General features: G+C 47.2%; 1 protein-coding gene across 3 annotated transcripts in view; it reads left to right on the top strand.

Moving 5' to 3' along the window:
- The first annotated feature begins 3701 nt into the window (after positions 1-3701).
- usp25 (ubiquitin specific peptidase 25) overlaps positions 3702-27249 on the top strand; it is a 166544-nt gene continuing 142996 nt past the window's right edge. For all 3 annotated transcript variants that reach the window (XM_078233049.1, XM_078233048.1, XM_078233047.1), the window contains exons 1-2: positions 3702-3792; positions 24638-24715. In XM_078233049.1, coding sequence (XP_078089175.1) covers positions 3751-3792; positions 24638-24715 — 120 coding nt within the window. In that variant the 5' untranslated portion in view covers positions 3702-3750. The remainder of the gene's footprint in view (positions 3793-24637; positions 24716-27249) is intronic.

The raw sequence follows: 27249 nt of genomic DNA, 5'->3' as shown, positions 1-27249 counted from the left end.
GGCCTCTGTTAGATCACCATTCAGCTTTCCTTCTCACGTGAATTAATGAAAGAATGGGTTCAATTCTAACTGGGCTTTCCAGATAGGAAACTCTGATGCCCGAACTATGTCAGGTGTTGTGGGTTTTAAACCAAAAGAAAAGATGTGGTTTTCACATGTAGATCCAAAATAACAACAACAGCCATGTTCTCTGTACAGAATACAAATTGAAACTAAAACAGCAGTCTGTACAACACACTGATGATATCAACATCAAATCGGATGACAAGCTCTTAAAGCAATCAAGCAACTTCTTAAATATAACTGCTTAAACATCCCTCCCCCTTTACTCCTGAGAGCTTGACAACAAATTACTATGATGTTATACAAAGGACCAATAATACTCAAGACACAGTATTATGTATTATTAATCATTATACACAGTCAATGATAAGGTCGATCAGTAGAATATCTATTTCTCTTTGGTTGTCTATGATGTTCTGGACTTTGGCTGCCCTTGACCTAGAAGTGCAATTTGAAACCGTCAATAGACACTTCTCTTGGAACTAATTCTAAATCATCCTCACATAGTATGGTAGCTAAGACACAAGCATCAAGCAACTTAGATTCAACTAAGTCTTCTATAATATTATTCACAACACGAGGGACTAAAGATATTGGTACTTCTGGAGATGATTCTGAGAAATCATGTAGAGATAACATCAATTGGTTAGCATGGTGTCACCGAACTAGTGCATCTGTGGTTTGAACCGTATAAAAAATTTCTCACTTGCAGCATAATTACACGCTAACACTCAATCATCTTTGCCCTCACATTGCATCTCGCAAAGTGAAATGGTTGGTGACGCTCCAGTTTCTCTGAGCTTTCTGGAGGTAAGAAACAAACCAAACAAATCAAACACCACCTTCCAACCTATCCCATTCCAGCCCTTCAGGCCCTTCCTGCCCCAGCCCCTCCCCCCCCTGCAGCCCCTCCCCTGTAATGCCTCCCCCTCCATTTCCAAGCCATCCCCTGCAGCCCCTCCTCCTCTTCCAGCCCTTCCCACTTCTCCTGCAGCCTCTCCACCTTCCCCAACTCCTCCCCTTTCATCCCCTCCTCCTCCACTTCCTTCTCCTCCCCTGCAGCCCATTCCCATCCCCCTCCCCTCCAGCCCCTCCCCTCTAGCCCCTACCACTGCACCCCTTCCCCCCTCCTCTCAAGCCCCTACCACTGCAGCCCACCCCCCCCAAGCTTCCCCTCCCCATACCTCCTCTCCTCTCCTCAGACCCCTCCCCTCCCTTCCAGCCCCTCCCCCTGCAGCCCCTCCCCCTGGAGCACCTCCCCCTGCAATCCCTCCACCGGCGACCCCTCCCCTCTCCCTGAAGCCCCTCCCCTGCAGCCCTTCCCCCTGAAGCCCCTTCCCCCTGCCCCTGCAGCCCCCTTTCTGAAGCCCCTCCCCCTGAGGCCCCTCCCTTCCTCCCTTCCCCTCCCCCTCCCCTCCTCCGAGGCACCTCCCCTGCCACTGAAGCCCCTCCCCCATTCAGCCCTTCCCCCATTCAGCCCTTCCCCCTGCTGCCCCTCCCCCTGCTGCCCCTCCCCCTGCTGCCCCTCCGCTCCCCTGGAGTACCTCCCCTTTAAGCCCCTCTCCCCCGCAGCCTCTCTCCCTAAAGCCCCTCCCCTCCTCCTGAAGCCCCTCCCTTCCTGCCCTCCCCCTGGTTCCCCTCCCCTCCTCCTCCCCCTCCCCTCCCCTCCCCCTGCTGCCCCTCCCCTGCCCTGGAGTACCTCCCCCTTAAGCCCCTCTCCCCCGCAGCCCTTCCCCCTGCAGCCTCTCTCCCTAAAGCCCCTCCCCCACCTTCCCTCCCCCTGAAGCCCCTCCCCGTCCCACTCCTGCCCTCCCCCTGAAGCCCCTCCCCATCCTGCCCTCCCCCTGACGCCCCTCCCCTCCTGCCCTCCCCCTGAAGCCCCTCCCCATCCTGCCCTCCCCCTGAAGCCCCTCCCCTCCTGCCCTCCCCCTGAAGCCCCTCCCCTCCTGCCCTCCCCCTGAAGCCCCTCCCCTCCTGCCCTCCCCCTGAAGCCCCTCCCCTGCCCTCCCACTGAAGCCTCTCCCCTGCCCTCCCCCTGGTGCCCTCCTGCCCTCTCACTGGTGCCCCCCTTGCCCTCCCCTGGTGCCCCCCTGCCCTCTCACTGGTGCCCCCCGTGCCCTCCCCCTGGTGCCCCCCTGCCCTCTCACTGGTGCCCCCCCTTGCCCTCCCCTGGTGCCCCCCTGCCCTCCTGCCCTCCCCCTAGTGCCCCCCCTGGTGCCCCCCTGCCCTCCCCTGCCCTTCCCCTGGTGCCCCCCTGCCCTCCCCTGGTGCCCCCCTCCCTGCCCTGCCCCTGGTGCCCCCCTCCCTGCCCTCCCCCTGGTGCCCCCCCTCCCTGCCCTCCCCCTGGTGCCCCCCCTCCCTGCCCTCCCCCTGGTGCCCCCTCCCTGCCCTCCCCCTGGTGCCCCCCCTCCCTGCCCTCCCCCTGGTGCCCCCCCTCCCTGCCCTCCCCCTGGTGCCCCCCCTCCCTGCCCTCCCCCTGGTGCCCCCCTTCCCTGCCCTCCCCCTGGTGCCCCCCTTCCCTGCCCTCCCCCTGGTGCCCCCCCCTCCCTGCCCTCCCCCTGGTGCCCCCCCCTCCCTGCCCTCCCCCTGGTGCCCCTCCCTGCCCTCCCCCTGGTGCCCCCCCTCCCTGCCCTGCCCTCCCCCTGGTGCCCCCCCTCCCTGCCCTCCCCCTGGTGCCCCCCCTCCCTGCCCTGCCCTCCCCCTGGTGCCCCCCCTCCCTGCCCTCCCCCTGGTGCCCCCCCTCCCTGCCCTCCCCCTGGTGCCCCCCTTCCCTGCCCTCCCCCTGGTGCCCCCCTCCCTGCCCCTGGTGCCCCCCTCCCTGCCCTCCCCCTGGTGCCCCCCCCTCCCTGCCCTCCCCCTGGTGCCCCCCCCCTCCCTGCCCTCCCCCTGGTGCCCCCCCCTCCCTGCCCTCCCCCTGGTGCCCCCCCCTCCCTGCCCTCCCCCTGGTGCCCCCCCTCCCTGCCCTCCCCCTGGTGCCCCCCCTCCCTGCCCTCCCCCTGGTGCCCCCCCTCCCTGCCCTCCCCCTGGTGCCCCCCCTCCCTGCCCTCCCCCTGGTGCCCCCCCTCCCTGCCCTCCCCCTGGTGCCCCCCTTCCCTGCCCTCCCCCTGGTGCCCCCCTCCCTGCCCTCCCCCTGGTGCCCCCCCTCCCTGCCCTCCCCCTGGTGCCCCCCCTCCCTGCCCTCCCCCTGGTGCCCCCCCTCCCTGCCCTCCCCCTGGTGCCCCCCCTCCCTGCCCTCCCCCTGGTGCCCCCCCTCCCTGCCCTCCCCCTGGTGCCCCCCCTCCCTGCCCTCCCCCTGGTGCCCCCCCTCCCTGCCCTCCCCCTGGTGCCCCCCTCCCCCTGTAGCTCCTCCCCTCCCCTGAAGCTCCTCTCCCTGTGGCCCCTCCCCTCCCCTGAAGCCCCGCCCCGTAAATCCACTCTCCCTGAAGCCCCACCCCTCCCCCTGAAGCCCCGCCCCCTAAATTCCCTCCCCCTGAAGCCGCTCCCCCTAAATCCCCTCCCCCTGCATCCCCTCCCCCTATGTCCCCTCCCCCTGAAGCCCCTCCCTTCCCCCTGCATCCCCTCCCTCCTCCGGCCCTCCCCGGCAGCCCCTCCCTCTTCCCCCCGCAGCCCCGCCCCTCTCCTCCAGCCCCGCCCCCCGCCGCCCCTCCCCCGCTCTGCAGTCTCTCTCTCTCTCAGTGAGGAGCGGCCATGACGGTGGAGCAGAATGTTCTCCAGCAGCACTCGCAGAAGGTAAATGGCGGAGCGGGCGGTGCCTCTGGCCTCAATCCACCCGCCTCTCCTTGCCTGCAGCCCCCCATTGTCCCCGGGAGAGCGAGGGGGTTCAGCCCGCTTCCCGGAGCGGCCCCGCGGGCCCCTCACTCCCCCCGGGCGCCGCGGCTCAGGCAAGCGGGCGGCTTGTAGGGCCTAGCCTAGCAACAAGCACCACAACAATAGGGAGGGAGTGAGGGTGAGTGAGGAGGGGGGAAGGTTGAGACCAGGAGGGTGTAAGGGTGGGTTTGATTGAGGGAGGGAGGGAGTGGTTTATTCCTGTCCTGTCAGGAGCTTGGAGCTGCTTCAGGCTGGGGCTCACTTTGGACATTGTCTTGTGGGGGTTTTATAACATTCCTCCCCTTCACAAAAAACACCCCAACCCCAAATAAGGAGCATTGCTAAACTCTCTCTGTGTTTATATCTATATAATGTATCGGTCTGTATCTGTGCATGCTTATAAAGGCAACTTGCTGCTGGAATCTGAAACAAAAACAGAAAATGTTGGAAAATCTCAGCAGGTCTGACAGCATCTGTGGAGAGAGAACTGAGCCAATGTTTCGAGTCTGGGTCATCCAGCTCTGGCGCGGGTTCATCCAGACTCGAAACGTTAGCTCTATTCTCTAGGGGGTGGCATTGCTGCTTAACAGCATCTCCACATCATGCTTAACAGCGCCAGGGACCCGGTTTCAATTCCCGGTTTGGATCACTGTCTGTGTGGAGTTCACATACTCCTCGTGTCTGTGTGGGTTTCCTCCGGGTGCTCTGGTTTCCTCCCACAGTCCAGAGATGTGCAGGTCAGGTGGACTGCCCATGATAAATTGTTCCTCAGTGTCAGGGGGAATTAGCAGTACGTTGGTTATGAGGATAGGGTCTGGGTGGGATTGTTGTTGGCTGCAGGCTTGATGTGCCAATTGGCTTTTTTCTTCACTATAGGGATCCTATGATTCTGTTTTTGTATGTTTATATGTATGTATGTGTGTATACTCTGTCCTCCAAGTCTGGCTTCTTGTCTCCTTGGCAATCATCGCTCCTACATTGGTGATCCAAAAACTATAGAATTCCTTCTCCAAAACTCGCAACTGCTCTCCCCTTCCTTTAAGACACTCCTTACAAACTGCTTCTTTGCTCATCTCTGGCTCAGTGTCAGATTTTAGAGTCATAGGATGCAAATTTTCCTGTCCCGCCTGCCACGGGAATCGGGGCGGACCATGGAAAGGTCCGTTGACCTCGGGCGGGATTTTCCGGTTTTGGGATGAGCGTGGCTGAAAAATCCCACCCATAGAGTCATCGAGAGATACAGCACGGAAACAGGCCCTTCAGCCCAACTCGCCCATGTCAACCAGGTTTACTAAACTGAACTAGCCCCATTTGCCTGTGTTTGGCCCATATCCCTCTAAACCTTTCCCATCCATGTACTGTCCAAATTTCCTTGGGGTTTTTAAGACGGTATATATATGTACAAATGAGAGCTGTTAGAATTTGATTCATACAAAGGAATGAAATATTCTGAACTGCATTAGGTATTTTTTGTCCACTCTATTTTTTGTGTTCTAAAACACATTCCTTAACAAGTGCAACACTGTCAGAGGTGCCGTCTTTCGGATAAGAAGGCGTTCTTTCTGATCTCTTGGGTGGAAGTTAAAAAGATTAAAGAGGACAGGGTAGTTTATCTCTGTTGTTCTGGCAGTTATTGATCCTTGTACCAACATCACTAAAGATGTAGATTATCTGGACATTTTACATTGCTGTTTGTGGGATCTTGCTGTGCACAAGTTGGCTGCCATGTTTCCGAGATAGAGAAGCAACTATCGTAGAATCGTAGAACTATACTTGGGAAAATTGGAGGTTGGGAAAAATGTCATTTGAGCTCAAGTCTTTCCTTTTTGGTTGTATAACACATTAAATTATTTACCTATTGAATATTGATAAGTGGTTAACTATGATTCTATTTTCTGTATGATCTTGTATAATTTTATATATTATTATGTAATATTCTCTTGGCATATTTTCTCATTGAGTTATGATGTTGGCCTAGATTTGAAGGATGACAGAGATGCAGCTTTTAAAATGGTCCTCATCTGTTGTTTATGATTTTTAAAAAATATTGTAAATGTGTTTTATTTTCCTCCCTTTATTATTTCCTTTCAATTAAAGGATGTTGAAAGTAAATTCCATGCTTTGATTGAGGACCAATCTGTATGCAGAGCACTGATATCAGTTATCCTTTTGGATAGAAATGATGGATTTGTTTTTAGGATTCCATAGAATCCCTTCATTGCTGTTCAACACATTGAATCTGCACCTGCTCTCTGAAAGAGTATCTCACCCTGGCCCACTCGCCCCGCCCCATCCCTGTAACCCTCTGCATTTATCATGGTCAATCCGCCTAACCTACAGGTCTTTGGACTGTGGGAGGAAATCGGAGCACCTGGAGGAAACCCAGGGGAGAGACTCCACACAGTGGGTCACTCATGGCTGAAATCAAACCTGGGTTTCTGGCGCTGTGAGGGATCCATGCTCACCACCGTGCCATTCATGAAATGATTCTCTACAAAGTGGTTTTTTAAAGACTTGAATGTACACCACATGTGTTGAAACTCATGTTGTCTGTCTTAAAATCAGCTGATATGCTTTACCTGCATATTTTGTGCTCCTTTCTCTGTTATCTCAACCAGGATTGTTCATGTGTGAACATTGACATTGTGTTGGAGGGGTCATGGGATGTGAAAGCCTAAACACACCTTTTGCATAAAATACTTGTGTTTTGTGAATAGATCAGTTAGCAGTACCTGACCAAATCCAGACTTTCCAAGACACATCGCACCAGAGGGAAGTTTAGCGACAGAGTTCCAGAAGTGGAATTGAGATGGCTGAATGCTGTGACAGGAATGATGTGTGAAGGAAGCTGGGGTTGGAGGACAGGGCTGTCTTGTATTGGCTGGAGAACAGGGGGTTGGAGAGAGAGGTAGTGTGGATCAACGCCATGGTGGAATTTGTAATTGAAGCCAAGGATATTAAATTTGGTGCAGTTGGAGTGAAATCTGGAATCAACCCTTCACACAACTGGTAGTAGAAACCTGGAACACTCCTCCAAAAGGCTGTAGATGCTGGGCTCAGTTGCAGCCTACATGATAGGTCAGAGTATCAAGTGATACGGTTCAAAGGCAACTAAATGGGCTTGAGGCGCAGATCAGCAATGATCCAATTCAGTGGTCGAGTGCGCTTGAAGGACTGATTGGACTACTGCTCCTATGAGAAATGGAGAGTGTAGAGGTCAGCAAAGAGTGTGCTGGCCTCATTGTGGGATAGGATAAAGGTGTGTGTGTGTGTGTTGGAATTATTTGGGAAGTTATTGAGAAGCTGTTCAGGGGGCTTGATCTCAAGATAATTTAAAAAAGGGCACTAATAATTTCAGTGGTGGTAGATATTGGCCAGGGGCTTAGGTCAGCAGTGCAGTGGAGACGGCACTAGGAGACTTTTGATTTCTGGAGTTTGAAGTTCAGCTCTGTTGAACGGGACACTGAGCTGGAGCAGCACTGGGGACTTCAGCAGGGTTGGGGCATGTTCCAACATGGCGATCATCACATGACAATGTTTACAAATTTGCAAATCTGCTCCAGCAGGGGCCACCAGGCAACTTTGACTTGCACTTTTGTACTTCTGTAGAACTTTTCACAACCATTGGATGTCTCAAAGCATTTTACAGCCAATGAGGTACTTGTGCGTTCCCTGTTGAAATGTGGGAAACCACAGCCAGTTTTGTGCATAGCAAGCTCCCACAAACAGCAATGTGATAATGACCAGATAATTTGTTTTGGTGATGTTAGTTGAGGGATAAATATTGATCAAGGCTGCTCCTGCTCTTTGATGAAACATTGCCATGGGATATTTTAGCTCCAGTTGAGGAGAGTCAGTTTAACTTCTCATCCAAAACAATGAATAGAGGTGATGAGTGGTACTGGGATTCTAAGGTTATTTGTAGAACTTCTTGTACAACTGTGGCATCTTCTCTCAACTGAGCAAATACTAGATTCTTGTGCTGTGCTGAGTTACTTGTAGGATGGAAGCAGAGGCACTTTGACACACCCCCTGGGCTAAGGAAACATTTAACCATCAGTGGTTTCTACTGCCGATGGGTACCAGTTGGTGAGGTATCAAAGACATCCAATGCCTGTGGATCATGTGCAGTTGTGTGTGGTTACATATGCTTTAGAATGCAAATATTGCAGTTTGCAAAGAACTTATTAGAAACCACAGAGAGGTCCAGTATGATTTCTAGTATATTAGTGTCGATAGAACCATAGAACATTACAGCACAGAAACAGACCTTTTGGCCCTTCTTGCCTGTGCCGAACCATTTTTGTGCCTAGTCCCAGTGACCCGCACCTGGACCATATTCCTCCACACCCCTCTCATCCATGTACCTGTCCAAGTTTTTCTTAAATGTTAAAAGTGAGCCCGCATTCACCACCACATCTGGCAGCTCATTCCACACTCCCACCACTCTGTGTGAAGAAGCCCCACCTAATATTCCCTTTAAACTTTTCCTCCTTCACCCTTAACCCATGTCCTCTAGTTATTTTCTCCCCCAGCCTCAGTGGAAAAAGCCTACTTGCATTCACTCTATCTATACCCATCATACTTTTATACACCTCTATCAAATCTCCCCTCATTCTTCTACGCTCCAGGGAATAAAGTCCTAACCTTTGCAGTTTGCAAAGAACTTATTAGAAACCACAAAGAGAGGTCCAGTATGATTTCTAGTATATTAGTGTGGATATGCTACATTTATTTAAGAGGGCATGTCTGAGGATGTGCATGAATAATGGGACCCACCATAACAGTATTTTAAATACTGAGCTGATGTAGAATCCCTCCTTTAGGCCTTGCCACTTGCTTCAGGTGCAGGAGTGTATGTGTTGTTGACAGTGGCATGCTGATTCCTTGTTGGGGTGAGCAAGGCACTTGCATATCCCACAGTGGGGAGTCGCTGAGATGCCAGACAAGTTAATTTTTGATGGTAAAGCCCATTCCATGGAGGTGTTGTTCCCCTTCTGAAAGACCTTTCCAGGAAAAGGTGTAGCTGCTGCCTTGCTCCTTCAGTTAGCCTTTTCCTGCATCTCATGTCTCACCTAGGGCGGCAATGTTGAGATGCCTGAATTCCTGAGCTGTGATGGCAGTAAGGCACTCAGGTCTGTCATTTATAAGGATTGTTCATGAGGATCCTGATGTTTCAGACCCCAAAATTAATTTTGAGTGGAAGATGCCTGTGTTTATTTTAATGTAGGATAGTTGTTGCATGCTAACCACTGCATCGGCCTTGATCCAACAGCAAGGAGGCTCTTAGATGATTGGCGGCCAGTCCCTGATTTGAAATATTAGCATGGTCTGTGCAGGAACATACGCAGGTATGTAATCCCGCAGTGCAGAGGGGTGTCCTGCTATGATAGTTCCCCATATGCAAACCACGTCATACCTGTGGTCCTGGGTTACTGGGTACCCTGTTTCTGATCTGATCTGTGCTGCCACAAACCCTCCTCTTCCACAATTTGAAGCTGAAAACCAGTTGAACCAATAGCCAGAGTCAGGGTCAGTAGATGATTGAAGTTTCTCAATTACAGTAGTAGTGGGGGAAGGGCAGTAATTTGATTGATGAAACTTAAAATATTGCAAAAGATCAGTGACAGAACTTGTGTCTTTCTGTGCAACCGGAGCAAAAAAGGTCATCTTGATTTTGAGAAGGGTGCAGGAGTTTGAAGCGAAGCTTGAAAGCTGATCTAGATCCAGATCTTTTCTTGGACAACCTGCAGTGGGCACCTCAAAGAACTGACAAAGTACCACTAGCAGTGCCTTTGCAGGATCCTCCAAATCCGCTTGCAATAAGGGCGATCGAACAGCAAAGTCCTCTCCCAGGCCAGTGTGCCCAGCATTGAGACACTAATCAGCTCCACTGGTCAGGACCTGTTGTTCGTATGTCTGACGCCAGACTCCTGAAGCAGCTGCTCTGTTTGGAACTTGATCACGACAGGAGACCTCCGAGAGAATTGATTTTTGGATGCCCTCAAAGCATTCTCCAAGAGGTCAAACAAACCCACTGACTCCCAGGAGTCCCCCGCTGTGTGACCAACAAAATATGGGGATGGTTCATTCAGGAAGGTACCGAGCACATTGGGAGACTTCATCGGGAACGTGCAGAGGTGGCGTCAAGGCATCGGGGAGAAAGAGGTCAACCCATCCTCTCGAGCACCACCTGCCCCCACATATCGCAGATTCTGCCGATCGTGCTTTGGCCATTAGAACCATATCCGAGCTCATTGAACTGGAGTGGAAGTAAATCATCCTCAATCACAAGGAACTGCCTTAGAAGAAGAGGAAGATGATTTTAAAGACGGTGGGAGTGTTTAGTGGACCTATAGTGGTGTTTGTATAGCATGTGACCGGGGCTGTGTGCTTATGTGACAGGGCCGATCATCAATACAGAGACATCTGCAGCTGAAATTGTGAAGTTAAGTATTCTGAATATATCCTAAGTCCTCCTTGGTCTGAAATTGCTTCAGAATTTAATCTTAACTGGCAGGAGACTCGGGGAAAGCAATTGTCAGGATTGATTTATTGTAAGAAATTAACACTTTAAGTATCTTTTGTCTTTATTTCTCTTTAAAATGTTGAATTGATGGCTTTCAACACGTGAAGGATTCTGACTCTTTGATGTTGAGCTTTACGCACACTGGCTGCCCTCTGATATCTCTAGAAAATGCCCTATTTGCTGAGAATTGGTAAACTATTTGACCAGAAGTGAGGTCCCAGGGAGCCCTGCTGCTGCTCTCAGCTGAAGTATTTACATGAATGCAGTACAGTCATTTGCTGATCTTTCCTCTCGTTAGGGCACAGTGGTTCGCACTGCTGCCTCATAGCACCAAGGTCCTGGGTTCGATTCCTGGCTTGGGTCACTGTCTGTACAGAGTCTACACGCTCTCCCTGTGTCTGCTTTGGTTGCCTTCCACAGTCCGAAAGACATGCTGGTTAGGTGTATTGGCCATGCTAAATTCTCCCTCAGTGTACCTGAACAGGCGCTGGAGTGTGGCGACTAGGGGATTTTCACAGTAATTTCATTGCAGTGTTAATGTAAGCCTAATTATGACCCTAATAAATATTAAAAAATAAATAAATAGCTGAACAGTACAGAAGCTGATTGTGTGCACTGAAAAGTTTCTGTGGCGAGATTAGCCAAGTCAGCATGGATCAGGGATCGACTATGGGGGCCTCCCATGTTTGCTTAGCTCAGTTACGTTGTGTGCTCCCTTAGCCACTGATTCGAAGAACTTGTGTGTGAACAGAATAGTCACTAGATGTGTAGCTCAGGGCTGCTGAGTTGCTGGTGAAATTATGCACTGAGGACATGGAGTTCGAATGTTTATAGTGAGTAGTTGTCAATCCAGCATGGTTTTAAATTGATTCACCGGTCTGCTGATGTGTGCAAAACCCAATTACCAGCTGATAAATGTTAAATCAACAGTTAGATTCAACAGCTTCGCCAGACCACAAACTATTTTCAGCCGGATGTCTCAGATCACGTGTAAACTTTGGATAGATTACATCGAATTTGGAATACATTTGGCCCAACTGGTCCACTCCGGTGTTTATGCTTCAAAAGCCCCTTCCCCCTCCACCATTTACTTCATCCAACCCCTTTCTCATCCTTATCCATCTCCTCTCTAAACACATCTGTTCTTTTTCATAGAATCATAGAAACCCTACAATGTAGAAGGAGCCCATTCGGCCCATTGAGTCTGCACCGACAACAATTCCATCCAGGCCCTATCCCCGTAACCCCACATATTTACCCAGCTAATCCCTCTAACGTACACATCCTGGAACATTAAGGGACAATTTATCATGGCCGATGCACCTAACCCGCCCGTCTTTGGAGTGTGGGAGGAAACTGGAGCACCCGGAGGAAACTCATGCAGACATGGAGAGAATACGCAAACTCCACACAGTGAGCCAAGCTGGGAATCGAACCCAGGTCTCTGGAGCTGTGAGGCAGCAGTGCTAACCACTGTGCCACCCACCATTGTCGCCGTGTGCTGCAAGTATTTTTGCTTCAACCATTCCAGAAATTTCTGTTTAGTCTCACTCCTCCCTATTATATACTTATCCAGCCCTACATCCCCAGTGCATGCTTTTCTCTTGCATTCTGTTCCACTGTGTTTCTCCACTCCCTCAGCTGTTTCAGTGGTGGAAGAATCCTCAGTTTCCACTCTCTGGAACTAGCTGCTTTGTAACATCTCTTCCCACCTTCAAAGAATGTCTTGTAACCTGCCTCGTTGACTGTGCTTTCAACCACCTCCTGTAATTTCTCCAAAAGCAAAATACTGCAGATGTTGGAAGTCTGAAATGAAACCAAAAAAACACTGGAAATGTTCAGGGCGAAATCGAATTAATGATTCTCCCCAAACACACACTCCACAGATGCACCCTGACTGGCTGAGTATTTCCAGCACTTTTTGTCCTTTAATTTCTCTCTTGCCCCAGCCTGACCTCTCAGAATGGAACAGCTTTGGAATATTTTGCTAACTGAAGTGTACTCTATAAATGACCTGACAACTGGCTACTCTGATTGAGGGGTTGCGGTGGTTAATATTAAAAGCACACAGATAAAGGGCATTGTTCATTTAAGTACTTGCAGTACATGAGAGACTATATTTTGTGTCGGTGTGTAGAAACAGACATATAATGCTGCATGCTGTGAATAAACCTATTATCATGAAAAGTATTAGTGTCTAGTTTCATACTGCACCATCAGGCTGAGAATCAATATAACAAAGATGGTTTACAAATTGCATACCTACCAAGCTCCCTTGGTGTCTAGTATGTTGCTGACCCATATAGAATTGTGCAGAGTTAACTATTGACTGCTGAGGCAACAACAGGAATGCTACAGTAATTGGAACAGGAGAGAGGTCTTTCAACCCGTGAAAATGTTACACTATTCTGTTGGATCATGGCTGATCTAAACCTTAACGCTATTAACTCCCTTTAGCTCTATGTCCCTTGATGTTTTCTGAAATGAGAATATACAGGTGTTTAGACCTGGTGTTCATTGCCTTTTGAGGGGGAGTGTTCTAGATTTCCGCCACCCTTTGCGTGTTTAAGTGCTTACTGATTTTACTTGCTCATTTTTCTTTTCCAATCCCTTTCAGATAAAGGCCACCATTCTGTTCGCCTTTTTGTACCTATGCTTTAGTTTTCTTAGTTATTTGTGTACGTAGACACCTAAACTGTTTCCCTCTTTTGCAGCTCCCAACATTAAGAAAATATTCTGTTTTTCTTTCTTGAATCCAGAGTAGATAGCCTCACATTTCCCCATGTTAAATACCATCTGCCATAGCTTTGCCCTCTCAATTCATCTGTCTATATCCCTTTGTAATTTCCTGCTTCCTCCTACACAGCTTGGTATGCTTCCCAAATTAGTGTAATTTGTAAACTTGGATATATAGCTCTCTTACCATCTAATTCAGCATATGTGGTGAAAAACTCTTGTCCCAGTAGATATTCATGGAAACATCACTTTCCATCTGGGCAATTCAATCTTATTTTTCTCCCTTATCCCATCTTGTGTCCTCTTATCTTCCAGCCAATTACCACCAGATGTTGCAAGGTCACCTCTCCCGTGGCCTTAGTAATCTGGTAAACCACAACCTAAAGCAATGCTCTGTGGCCCTTGGTTCGAATAGGTGGTAAAACTGTCCTGAGCCAATTATGTGGAACCTTTGTGGGGAACCTTATCTGATGCCTTCTGGAAGTCAATACAGACAACATCCACAGATACTTCCCAATGACTTAGAATCATAGAATCCTACAGTGCAGAAGGAGGCCATTCGGCCCATTGAGTCTGCGTCGACCACAATCCCACCCAGGCCCTATTCCTATTATCCCATGCATTTACTCTACTAGTCCCCCTGACACTAAGGGACAATTTAGCATGGCCAATCCACCTAACTTCTTCAAAAAGTTCCCAGTCAACTTTCTTCATAAAGTTCAGCTATGTCAGTGAGATCTTATTGAATGGCAGACTAGGCTAGAAGGGCCGAGTGTTCATATCCCTCCATCCTTAAAGCCTGGATTCCAGCTCTTGATTATGACCTACAGATCGTGTCTATCTATCCATTTCTTTGTCTTTGGCTTTGTATGTAGTTGTCGCTGCAATTCTGTTCTGTCAGCTGCTTACAGATGAGATGTGAGTTCTGAGCTTCCAGTTTTCTAGTTTATTGATGGAAAATGAATACCTCAACCTATTGTGGAAAACAACTCTTTCCTATTCATTCTCATTGGAAAGCACTGTTCCCTTCTCATTGAAGCCTCTCTGTTGCCTTTGCGGAGAACGTGGCTGGGGGCCTGTTTTGAGGTTTGGTTCGCCAAGTACTGCTTCACACCACCTCCGACTGAGATTGTGTGGGAGATCTGATTGAACATGGCAATGAGGTCAACTCTGGCTCTCTCCACTGAGTCAGAAGATTATGGGTTCAAGTTCCACTGTAGGCTGATAGTTCAGTGCAGCACAAGGGGAGGAAAGCGGTCTTCTCCCCATGTCTGGCCAATATTTAACGGTTAGCAAGAGCAGACAATGTGATTTTTCTATATTGTGTTCCATATTTCCCTTTCCTCCTGTGACTCTGCCTTGGCTCAGTAGGAACACCTTTGCCTCGAGTCATTGTGACCCTTTCTGGGCTACAGTCTTACAAGCGCCAATTTCCTTCCTAAGCCATGTTCAACTAGTTAGGCCAGGCTAGTCTGAGAGAGTCAGTAGCAGCAGCAATTTGTATTTATATAGTGCCTTTAATGTCATAAAATCTTCCAACTGCTGCAAAGGAGCGTAATTGGGCAAAATTTGGCACACTCCCAAACAAGGAGATATTAGAGCAGATGACCAAAAGCTGGGTTCAGGAGTATCTCACCTAAGGAGAAGGCTGAGGAGCTGCAAGGTTTAGGAAGGGAATACCAGAACCTAGGGGCCTGGCAGCTGAAAGCTTGACAGCCAATGGTGAAAATCAGGGATGTGTAAGAGGTCAGAATTAGGAGGTAGGGCCGCAGAGATATCAAACATAGAAAATAGGAATATTCCATTCCCAAACCTGCTCCACCACTCAATATGATTATGGTTGATCATCCAACTCAGTAATTTGTTCCCACTTTTCCAGCCAATATCTTTTGATCCTTTTAGCCCCAAGAGTGATATCTAACTCCTTGAAAACATACAATGTTTTGGCCTCAACTGCTTTCTGTGGTAGAGAATTCCACAGGCCGACCACTCTCTGGGTGAAAGAATTTCTCCTCCTCCTCATTCCTAAATGGTTTATCCTGTATCCTTAGACTGTGACCCTGGTCGTATCAATTGTTTGTAGGTCTGGAGGAAGTGTCCAAGATGGGGAGGGACTGAGAAAATGGAGAGTTTTGAAAACCAGGTTGAGAATTTAAAAGTTGCGGCATTCACCATGTACATCACTTTAAAGTCAGTTCTTACGGAGGTCAAAGCACGTACTTGGGAAAATAATCAGGACCAGCAGTGCTGACTGGTTATATTCTCTCCAGCTAAGAACTGTAGTACCCCCAAATGACTGAGATAAATTAACTCAGCAATGAGTTCTGTTGTCTTTACCAACGAGACACAGTTCAAAGATGTGTGGATTAGATTGATTGGCCATTCTAAATTGCCCCTTAGTGTCCCGGGATGCATAGGTTAGTGGGTAAATATGTAGGGATATGTGGATAGGGCCTGGGTGGGATTGTGGTTGGTGCAGACTCGATGGGCCGAATGGCCTCTTTCTGCACTGTAAGATTCTATGATTCTAGATGTTTATTATTTTGCCCCACCCTATGTCTCAATGTTTCTCCTCTGATAGCAAATGTGGCCGTGGCTGATCATCTCCCATGTTACAGCCATACAAGTGTGTCTCAGTGGAAAGCACTCATGCCTCGGAGCCTGAAGGTTGGGGGTTCAAGCCCCAATCTAGAGACTTGAGCACAGAAAAGTTTCATCTGACATTTCAGTGTTTCATGGAGAGTGTGCTGCATTGTCACAGGAACTTGCCTTTTGGATGAGACATTAACCTAGATCTCTTCTGCCAACTCAGGTGGATGTAAAAGAACACCCTTCCCTGTTTCGAAGAAGAATGGGGGAGTTGTCCCTGGCTATCCCAGCCAATTTTTATCCTTCAGCTAACATGCTTAAAAAACAGATTTTAGCATTGTTGCGATTTGTGGAACCTTGCTGTGTGCAAATTAGATTTGGTTTCCTATTACAACAGTGACCTCACTTCAATAGGCTGTAAAATGCTTTGGGACATTTTGAGATTGTGAAAGGTGTTATATTAATGTGAGTCTTTTTCTTTTCTGCTAAGATATTTGAGGTATGTGTTCTGAATATAATACTTAGCCCCTCCTTGTAGGTTGTCTTTGCCAGTGAAGTTGAAATGTGGAACTTGCTGTCGGGTAAACAATGGGAGTGATTCACTCCTGTCTTTTTTTATTATTCATTCGTGGGACATGGGCGTCGTTGGCTGGCCAACATTTATTGCCCATTCCTTGCTGCCCTTGAGAAGGTGGTGGTGAGCTGCCTTCTTGAATCGCTGCAGTCCATGTGCTGTGGGTTGACCCACAATGCCATTAGGGAGGGAATTCCAGGATTTTGACCCAGCGACTGTGAAGGAATGGCGATATATTTCGAAGTCAGGATGGTGTGTGTCTTGGAGGGGAATTTGCAGGTGGTGGTGTTCCCGTGTATCTGCTGCCTTTGTTCTTCGAGATGGAAGTGGTAGTGGGTTTGGAAGGTGCTGCCTAAGGCTCTTTGGCAAATTGCTGTAGTGCAGCTTGTAGATAGTACACACTGCTGCTACTGAGCGTCGGTGATGGAGGGAGTGGATGATTGTAGATGTAGTGCCAATTAAGTGGGCTGCTTTGTCCTGGATGGTGTCAAGCTTGAGTGTTGTTGGAGCTGCACTCATCCAGGCAAGTGGGGAGTATTCCATCACACTCCTGACTCTTGTGCCTTGTAGATGGTGGACAGGCTTTGGGGAGTCAGGAGGTGAGTTACTCGCTGCAGTATTCCTAGCCTCTGACCTGCTCTTGTAGTCACTATGTTTATGTGGTGAGTCCAGTTGAGTTTCTGGTCAATGGTTACTCCAAGGATGTTGACAGTGGGGGATTCAGTGATGGTAACACTATTGAATGTCAAAGGGCGCTCGCACCTTCAAAATGTTGTGACACCTTATTACTCATAGTTTCTCAGTTTTGATGAGGATTGCTCACTTTTTAAGTCATGTGAATTGTCTGTTTGGGTTTCCTCCGGGTGCTCTGGTTTCCTCCCACAGTCCAAAGATGTGCAAGTTAGGTGAATTGACCATGCTAAATTGCCCCTTAGTCTCCAACGGTATGTAGGTAAGGGGGACTCGCAGGATAACAGGATAAATGCATGGGGTTATGGGATAGGGTGGGGAGGGTCAAGGTAAGGTTCTCTGTCAGAGAGTCAGTGCAGACTCAATGGGCCAAATGATCACCTTCTGCACTGGCAGGGGTTCTATGACCTATAAGGACTTTAATTTGTGGAAAGGCTTAGAAAAAGCTGGGATTGCTCACCTTTGAGCGGAGTAGGTTTAGGAGAGATTTAACAGAGGTATTTGAAACGGTTAAGAGTTTTGCTCGAGGAAGTAAGGAGAAACTATTTCCACTGGCAGGAATGGTAATAACTCGGGAACATAGAATTAACATAATTGGTAAAATAAATCCAGAGGTTGGGGGGGCAGCTGAGACTTTTCTAATGACTGAGTTATGGTTATGAATTTACTGCCTGAAATGGTGGTGGAAGCAGATCCAATAGTAACTTTAAAAAAGTAAGTTATGTAAAGCTTACAAAGATAAAATTTTCAGGGCCTTCGGCAATATTCTCCCTCAGCTGAGTGGCCCCCCGCACAACAGTCTGGATGTTCCTGTGCCTTTAAGCTACTGCTTGTGTGGAGATGCAAAAATAAATGGAAGAGTCCACGCGCTTAAATGCAAGTTCGCTATGGGGAAAGAGCAGGGGCAATGGGACTCATTGGATAGCTGTTTAAAATAGCATACGTGATGGGCTAAGTGGCTCATCCATCCAGCAACTCATGCGGGGGAAGCACCAGTGTACGTGGATATTGGGTGAGGACATCCCTTGGCCTGTCCTCTCCCCCTGCAGATCCCCTTCCTTGGTGCCAGCAAATCTATAGTATCCCTAATTGTAGAATGATACAACAGAGAGGGAGTCCATTTGACTCATTATGCCTGCGCCGGCTCTGAAAGAGCTTCTGAATTAGTCACACTCCTGTTTTAGTTCCTTATAGTCCTGCAAATTATCCCCTTCGAGTATTTGTCCAGTCCATTTTATAAGTTGGTATTGAATCTGCTTCCGGCTTTTCAGGCAGTGCATGTTGGTCATAACAAATCACTGAGCAATATTTTTCTACCTTGTTGCCTCTGATTCTTTTCCCAATTACCTTCAATCTATGTCCTCTGGTTAGTGTCCCATCATAGAATATTACAGCAAGGATGGAGGCCATTTGGCCTATCATTCCTGTGTCAGCTTTTTGTTTGAGCTGTCCAATTTAACCCCACATCCCAGCTTTTTCCCCACAACCCAGCAAATTCACCCCAAGTACAGATCTGGGGAGACAGTTATGTAGTAGTAATGTCACTGGACAAGTAATCCAGAGGTCCAGGCAAATGCTCTGGGGATGCGTTCAAATCCCACCACGGCTGATTGTGGAATTTGAATTTGTTTAATAAATCTGGAATCATCAAGATAGTCTCAGTCAAGGTGACCACAAAACTACCATCAATTGTCATAAAAACCCATCTGGTTCACTCATGTTCTTTAGGGAAGGAAATCTGCCTTCCTTACCTGGTCTGGCCTACATGTGACTCCAGACACAGTAATATGTTAAATGCAAAATACAGTGGATGCTGAAATCTAAAACAAAAACAGCAGCTTTGACGAACGGTCATCTAAACTCAACGTTGGTGCTCTCTGTGTCTCATTTACAGTAAGAAGTTTAACAACACCAGGTTAAAGTCCAACAGGTTTATTTGGTAGCAAAAGCCACGCAAGCTTTCGGAGCTCCAAGCCCCTCCTTCACACCTGAAGGAGGGGCTTGGAGCTCCGAAAGCTTGTGTGGCTTTTGCTACCAAATAAACCTGTTGGACTTTAACCTGGTGTTGTTAAACTTCTTACTGTGTTTACCCCAGTCCAACGCCGGCATCTCCATCTCATTTACAGTGCAGAATTATCCTTGCCCTTGTTTGCGTTCGACGTGAATCTTCCAACCTCATCATTGAACCCAATCAATATATTTCTCTCTCCACAGATGCTGTCAGACCTGCTGAGATTTTACAGCAATATGTTTGATTCTTAACTGCCCTAGTATGAGGAATTCTCTTCCCAAAGAGCAAAGAAGGCAGAGCCATTGAGTTTATTCAAGGTAGTGTTAGACAGATTTTAGTTGGAATCAAAACATAATCGATGTTTGACTGCAGATGCTCTTGCTGATTCTTTTCTCCTTGTTTCACTGTGCCTACTGCTGAGACAGCCACGATCAGCAGAGGTTAGGGGCTCAAATAAAAACAGAAAAATGCTTGAAAGCCACAGCAGGTCTGGTAGCATCAGTGGAGAGATAAACAGAGTTAACATTTCGTGCCTGCATGACTGTTGTACAGAGCTGAAGAGGTGCAGACGTATGATGGATTATATAGTTGGAGGGGGCTCAAAACGCAAACCTGGGACCTCTTGGTTCTTTTGACTTCCTGCTCGAGTGGGCAGTGCCACCTTCAGCGTAGCTGAAGGGCCTAATTGGCATATTGCTACTTTGTAAATTCTGGATTGATGGAAATTTGAAAATTTTAATTTAAAATAGTTTTGTGTCCACTAATATTATCATCATGTAAAATTGTCATTGCCAATGGCCAAAGATTATAAAAAAGCTTGTTGTCTTTCTCCCTATCATCAGTTAGGAATGATGTATTTGGATTTAAACAGACTGAGTTAACCGAGAGTTGTGTCTGTTCCAAGTTTCATTCTCTCCATCTGTAAAGATAAATCTCGTTTCATCTTCTCCCACCATCTTGTGGAGTAAATGAATGCATTCACATGAAAACATTTTAATGATCCCCATTTTCTAATTGCTAAATTTATGTTGCAAATTGCACTGTACATTCCCTTCTGCCTATTCCTTTCGAAAGTGCTGTCCATATTCTGTAGCCCTCCAATACATATTTGTGAAACTAGACTGTTCTCTATGGGATGTGAGGGGTGTTCTGCCTGGTGGTCAGGTACAAGACAAATGACTAAATTTCTCTTTACTCCCCCTTTGGGGTATACAGCTCAGAATAGGACATACAGTGCCCCAGTCTGCTCTGCCATTCAGTTAGATCATGGCTTGTACCTCAGTTACATTCCTGCATTAACCCACGTCCTTATCTCCATTGTCAGACACATCTGCTATCTTAACTTTGACCCTGCTACCCATGTTTTCCACACCTGGAAAATACAGCCTCTGATCGAACAGCCATCGTGATATTAGTGCTTCCGTTTACTTGTTCAGCAGTTACCTTGGCCTTGACATGTTCATCCCCACCCTCCCATATTTGCTGTACCTTGGAATCTGTTAATTCTCTGAATTTAAACTTGATGTGCATCAAACATTTTCAAGTACCAGCATTTTCTATGTGTGCACCCAACATTTCCTACCACTTCATGATAATTTGGATGTAAGGACATTCCCGATCTTCCTCTCTCCCACCACGAGTTATTTTCTTGTGTTCCATGGATTATACAGCATTTACAGTGCAGAATTGTCCTTGCCCTTGTTTGCGTTCGACATGAATCTTCCACCCTCATCATTAAACCCCATCAGTGTATTCCTGTCTCCTTCATGTACATGTCTTGGTTATCCCAGATTTTGGGGGTTGGGGGGGGGGGGGGGGTGCACGGTAGCCCAGTAGTTAGCACTGCTGCCAGGGACCCGGGTTCAAATCCTGGCTTGGGTCAGTGTGTGGAATTTGCACATTCTCTCTTTGTCTGTGTGCATTTCCTCCGGGTGCTCCGGTTTCTTCCCACAGTCCAAAGATGTGCGGGTTAGGTGGATTGGCCATGCTAAAATTGCCCCTTAGTGTCAGGGGAACTAGCTAGGGTAAATGCACGGAGTTGTGGAGATAAGGCCAGGGTGGGATTGTGGTCGGGCCTCCTGCACCGTAGGATTCTATGATTTGATGTCTACTCCTTGACTGCATCTGTGCCATTCACCTATTCTGAGTGGTAATGAGTTCCACATTTTGACCATTCTTACATAAAGAAGTTTCTCTTGACTTTCCTATTGGACCTATGGCACCTAGTTTGGATCTTGCTGGCAAGTGGAAACAACATTTTACCTTTATCAAATCTTTTCATATCTAAAAGACTTCTATCAGGTCATCTATCTTGACTGTTGGAGTTCACAAATATTTGTAGAATTGGGGCCACATTTATTTCCTCTGGCCTGAGAATTTTTTTCCTCTTAACAACTCAAAACACTTGGTCCAGTCACATTTCCTACTTGGAATGAAGAGATTCTGTAATTGTCTCCCTGCTTATTTCTCCACAGTTGGATGTTTGTATTGCGGTGAGTTGACCACACCCATCATTTACTTCATTATAAAACATAGAAACAATGGATGTGTTCAACTTGGAAGGCTGTGTTCCGTGATTTGATGCCTTCAGGCCTCAGAATATGTCAGTCACGTTCCATCCTAACCAAGTAAAACTACAGGCGCAGGAAAGATTTACAATTTATATAGCATCTTCCTCAACCTCCAGAAGCCACAAAGTTCTTTTCAAACATTGTATTTTTAAGTGTAATCAGTGCTGTAATACAGGGAAACATGGCAATCAATTTGTACAAGATCTCACAAGCTGCAATACAATAATGACCAGGTAATTGTTTTAATGATGTTAGTTGAAGGATAAATGTGGGCAGGACATAAGGTAAAACCCGGTGCTGCTCTTCAAATTGGATTTTTTACACCGACCTGAGAGAATAGATGGGGCCTTATTTAAATCTTTCACCCAAAGGATGGCTCCTGTCACTGCAGCACTCCCTCAGAACTGCACTGCTAGAGGGTCAGCCTAGGTTATAGGACTTCACAACTTGCTGACTCTGCAACTAAAACCTTAAAATCTGAGACAAAGGGATTGCTGGCAATACTCTCAGGGTGGGCTGCATCTCTGGAGGGAAGAGACGAGTTGATACTTCAGGTATAGTAAGAAGTCTGACAACCCCAGGTTAAAGTCCAACAGGTTTATTGGGTAGCATGAGATTTCGGAGCGCTGCTCCTTCATCAGGTGTGCCCACCCCAGTCCAACACCGGCATCTCCACGTCATACTTGGGTATGGCCTAATTGTCTGATGAAGGGTTTACAACCTGAAACATGGACGCCTTCCACCTTTAGGTCCACGCTTTCATGTTTTGCATTTCAACACCAAACAGAATTGTTTCGGAAAAGAGCAAATGGAAAAAGTCATGAGCCACGTTGGTGAAACTGATATTCACAAGTACATGGTGCACTATTCCTGGGCTCTGCTGGGCTTAAAGTAAAGTTTTAAAGTTTATTAGTCACAAGTAGGCTTGCATTAACACTGCAATGAAGTTACTGTGAAATTCCCCTATTCGCCACACTCCGACGCCTGTTCGGATCACTGCACCTAATCAGCACGTCTTTCGGACTGTGGGAGGAAACCGGAGCACCCAGAGGAAACCCACGCAGACGGTGACCGAAGCCGGGAATCGAACCTGGGTCCCTGGCACTGTGAGGCAACAGTGCTAACTACTATGCCACCGTGCCGCCCCATTCATCTGATTATTATTCATTATTCATCTGAACAAGAGCTACAGTTGGGAGCGTATGAGCAAAACATTCCTGGGCCAGGTTCGGAGGAGTAAAAGCACCCAGAATGCCTGGTCCTGGCAGTCCACCGACTATATCTTGTATAAAAGCAAATTACTGCGGATGCTGGAATATGAAACAAAAACAGAGAATGCTGGAAAATCTCAGCAGGTCTTGACAGCATCTGTGGAGAGAGAACAGAGGCGACGTTTCGAGTCTGGATGATCCTTCATAATGCTATACCTTGCACATTGGTGTGAGGATATGATCAGACTAAATCATGCTGCATTTCATGGTTAAATAGCACAGAATTGCATCTGGCAAATGGTTGCAACTTTAACTGGAATATTTTCGAGGTGGTGTCAGTATTTTTGGAAGGAATGCCCAAATAATTATTCTTGTTCGATAAATGGTCCTTTATTTCATAGAGCCTGCAACACAGAAACAGGCCATTCAGCCTAGCTGGCCCGTACTGGTGTTTATGACCCAGTGAGACTCCCCTCACTCGATAACAACATTCCTTTCTCCCTCATGTGCTTGTTTGACTTGCTCTTAAGTACATCTCTGCTACTTGCCTCAACTACTTTTTATGAGTTCACATTCTAACCACTCTGCTTAATGAAGTTTTTCCCAAATTCTTTATTGGGATTTATTGGTAAATATCTGATATTTATCGGACTGCAGTTTTGGTCTCCCCTTCACCTCAGTGCTGGGAAACCTTTTAGAAATGGTAATCTGGGACAAAATTAACAATTTAAAGAAATATGAATGAACTAACCAAAGTCAGCTTGGTAAAGGCAAACCATTTGTAACTAACTTGGTAGAAGGGTGGAGAACAAGACCGCAATTTCAGGTGATTGACAGAAGAAGCAATAGGGACATGAGAAACTGTCAATGAGTGATTCAGATCTGGAACACACTGCCTGAGGTAGAGGCAGATCCAACTGGGGCTTTCAAATGGGAATCAGATAAGCACCTGAGGAGAAAAATTGCAGGTCTGTGGGGAAAGGGTGGGGGAATGGAATTAGCTGAATTGCCATTGTCGAGAGCTGGCACAGTCATGAAGGGCAGAGTGGTCGTCTTCATGCTGAACCATTTGATGATTGTATCTTTTCTGCATCTGTCAAAATCTTTTGTAATTTTACAGACATCTCTTGGATCAGCTCAAGCCTTTTTTTTGGTGCATGAGCAGCAGCCTGATCTGTGCTTCCTGACAGTTGTACCCCCTCGGTTCTTGTTTCATCCTTGTACATCTATTTTTACCTCGTCCAGTACTACTTTATCTGTTTGTGACATGGAGACCAGAACAAATTGTTTTATTTATTCATTCACAGGATTTATCGCCTATTCCTAATTGTCCTTGACAAGGTGGTGATCAACCACCTTCCTTAATACAATTGAGTCACTTGTTAGGTCATTTCAGGGGCAGTTGAGATTAAAACACATTGCTATGGATCTGGAGTCACATAGAGGTCAAATCAAGTAAGGATTGCAAATTTCCTTCCCTAAAGGACATTAGTGAACCAGATGGACCTTTACGACAATCCAATCGCTTCACAGTCTCCATTACTGTTAATAGCTATTTATTCGAGATTTACTTAATTAATTTGAAAACTGTTGTAGGATTTGAACCCATGTTTCCAGAGCATTAGTCCAGGCCTCTGGATTATTACTCCTGTAACATGACCCCCTATGTTACTGTACCTTTGTCTTGCTAAGATCTATATAAATTTAACTGCACTTTTCTGTAACATGACCCCCCTATGTTACTGTACTTTTGTACAGCTAAGATCTATATAAGTTTAACTTATCTTAAAACTGGGACATGCAGTTTTTTTAAAAGCACTATATTAATGGCAATTTATTTTTTTCCCTATTCTTTAGCATCAACAGACACTACTGAACCAACTGAGGGAGGTCACTGGTACCAATGACATCCAGTTACTACAACAGGCTTTACAGGTAATGTACAGTTTACAATAGTAGGGCCTCTTCATTCAACTCCAGTACGCTGCAACTTATCGAGCATTAGTATTCCTGTATTAGCGCACTTTATTTGTTCTCAGAATTTAGCTCATGCTGGCATGGTGGCATTTATTGCCCATCTTTAGCTGCCCTGAGATGTTAATGGTGGTCCTTCTCCTTGAACCAATGCATTTCTTTTGGTGATGGTGCTCCCATGGTAGTTCAGGCAGGAGAGGCCAGGATTCTGGCTCCGTGATGGTGGCTACAGTTGTGAAGATTTATCAAAACATGGTCTTCTATTGGCAACACATCACTATTGCAACCACCCTGGGTTTTCATCTGTTCTTTCACAGGGATGCCAGAATTTTTATTGCCCATTCCCAGTTGCCCTTAAGAAGATGGTGGTGAGCTGCTGCCTTGAACTACTGCTGTCCGTGAGGTGTAGGTACACCCACAGTGCTGTTAGACAGGGAGTTCCAGGATATTGACCCAGCGACAATGAAGGGATGGCAATTGTTTGTGAATTCCTCATTCCCTTTGAGGCACAAGTTCTGTGCCTGGTGAAAATAATTCTGATCTTGCTGATATTTGGAAGATGGAGGCTGGATGGATAAACAAAATACTGCAGATGCTGGAACTCTGAAGCAGAAAATGATGGAATACTCAGGTCAGGCAGCATCTGTGGGGAGAGAAACAGAGTTATTGGTTGATGACCTTCCATGAAATATTCACCAAATAATGGCAGTTCTGCACTTGTCAGCTGGTTTAATGACAAAGTAAATATTGGACCTGAAAGAATGGAATGCTGCAAGTTCTATAGTGACTGGGAGTTGCAGGGAAATTGAGATGGCCAGTGTAATGATCTTAAAATGACCTCTCTCCACAGATGCTGCCAGACCTGCTGAGTATTTTATTTAATTTAAAATGGTAATAGAAGAGTAACCCCTCCCCTAATTGGCATATTCATACTTTTTGCAGACGCTTAAAAGATATGTTTGTTGTCCTCCCTCTTTGGCAGTAGGGAAGTGCCTGTGCTGACTTTTTCACTGAGCTATTCAGTAAATCCCACTCTGCTGCTCTTACCTCATAGCCCTGCAGTAAATATCCAATTCCCTTTCAAAAGTTACTCTTAAATTTCTTTGCAGAACTCTTCTAAGTTATGCATTCCAGATCTTAGCAGCCCTACTAAGCATCAACTGGTTCCCCAACTGAAGAGGCTATCAGTGAACCCAATCCTTAGTCAGCAGAAACACAACCTTTTAAGCAGGATCTGAAAGGAAAGTTTATTTATTAATCACAAGTAAGGCTTACATTAACACTGCAATGAAGTTACTATGAAATTCCTCTCGTCGCCACACTCCGGCGCCTGTTCGGGTCAATGCACCTAACTAACCAGCACGTTTTTCAGATTGTGGGAGGAAACCGGAGCACTCGGAGGAAACCCACGCAGACATGGGGAGAATGTGCAAACTCCACACAGACAGTGACCCAAGCCGGGAATCGAACCACTGTGCCATCCCCATTATTTAGAACATAGAACATAGAACATTACAGCGCAGAACAGGCCCTTCGGCCCACGATGTTGCACCGACCAGTTAAAAAAAAACTGTGACCCTCCAACCTAAACCAATTTCTTTTCGTCCATGAACCTATCTACGGATCTCTTAAACGCCCCCAAACTAGGCGCATTTACTACTGATGCTGGCAGGGCATTCCAATCCCTCACCACCCTCTGGGTAAAGAACCTACCCCTGACATCGGTTCTATAACTACCCCCCCTCAATTTAAAGCCATGCCCCCTCGTGCTGGATTTCTCCATCAGAGGAAAAAGGCTATCACTATCCACCCTATCTAAACCTCTAATCATCTTATATGTTTCAATAAGATCCCCTCTTAGCCGCCGCCTTTCCAGCGAAAACAATCCCAAATCCCTCAGCCTCTCCTCATAGGATCTCCCCTCCATACCAGGCAACATCCTGGTAAACCTCCTCTGCACCCTCTCCAAAGCCTCCACATCCTTCCTGTAATGTGGGGACCAGAACTGCACACAGTACTCCAAGTGCGGCCGCACCAGAGTTGTGTACAGTTGCAACATAACGCTACGACTCCTAAATTCAATCCCCCTACCAATAAACGCCAAGACACCATATGCCTTCTTAACAACCTTATCTACTTGATTCCCAACTTTCAGGGATCTATGCACACATACACCTAGATCCCTCTGCTCCTCCACACTATTCAAAGTCCTCCCGTTAGCCCTATACTCAACACATCTGTTATTCCTACCAAAGTGAATTACCTCACACTTCTCCGCATTAAACTCCATCCGCCACCTCTCGGCCCAACTTTGCAACCTGTCTAAGTCTTCCTGCAAACTACGACACCCTTCCTCACTGTCTACCACACCACCGACTTTGGTGTCATCAGCAAATTTGCTAATCCACCCAACTATACCCTCATCCAGATCATTAATAAATATTACAAACAGCAGTGGCCCCAAAACAGATCCCTGAGGTACACCACTTGTAACC

This window comes from Mustelus asterias, chromosome 17 (genome assembly GCF_964213995.1).
Source record: "Mustelus asterias chromosome 17, sMusAst1.hap1.1, whole genome shotgun sequence".
NCBI lineage: Eukaryota > Metazoa > Chordata > Chondrichthyes > Carcharhiniformes > Triakidae > Mustelus > Mustelus asterias.
This window is presented reverse-complemented; position numbering and strand designations above follow the sequence as displayed.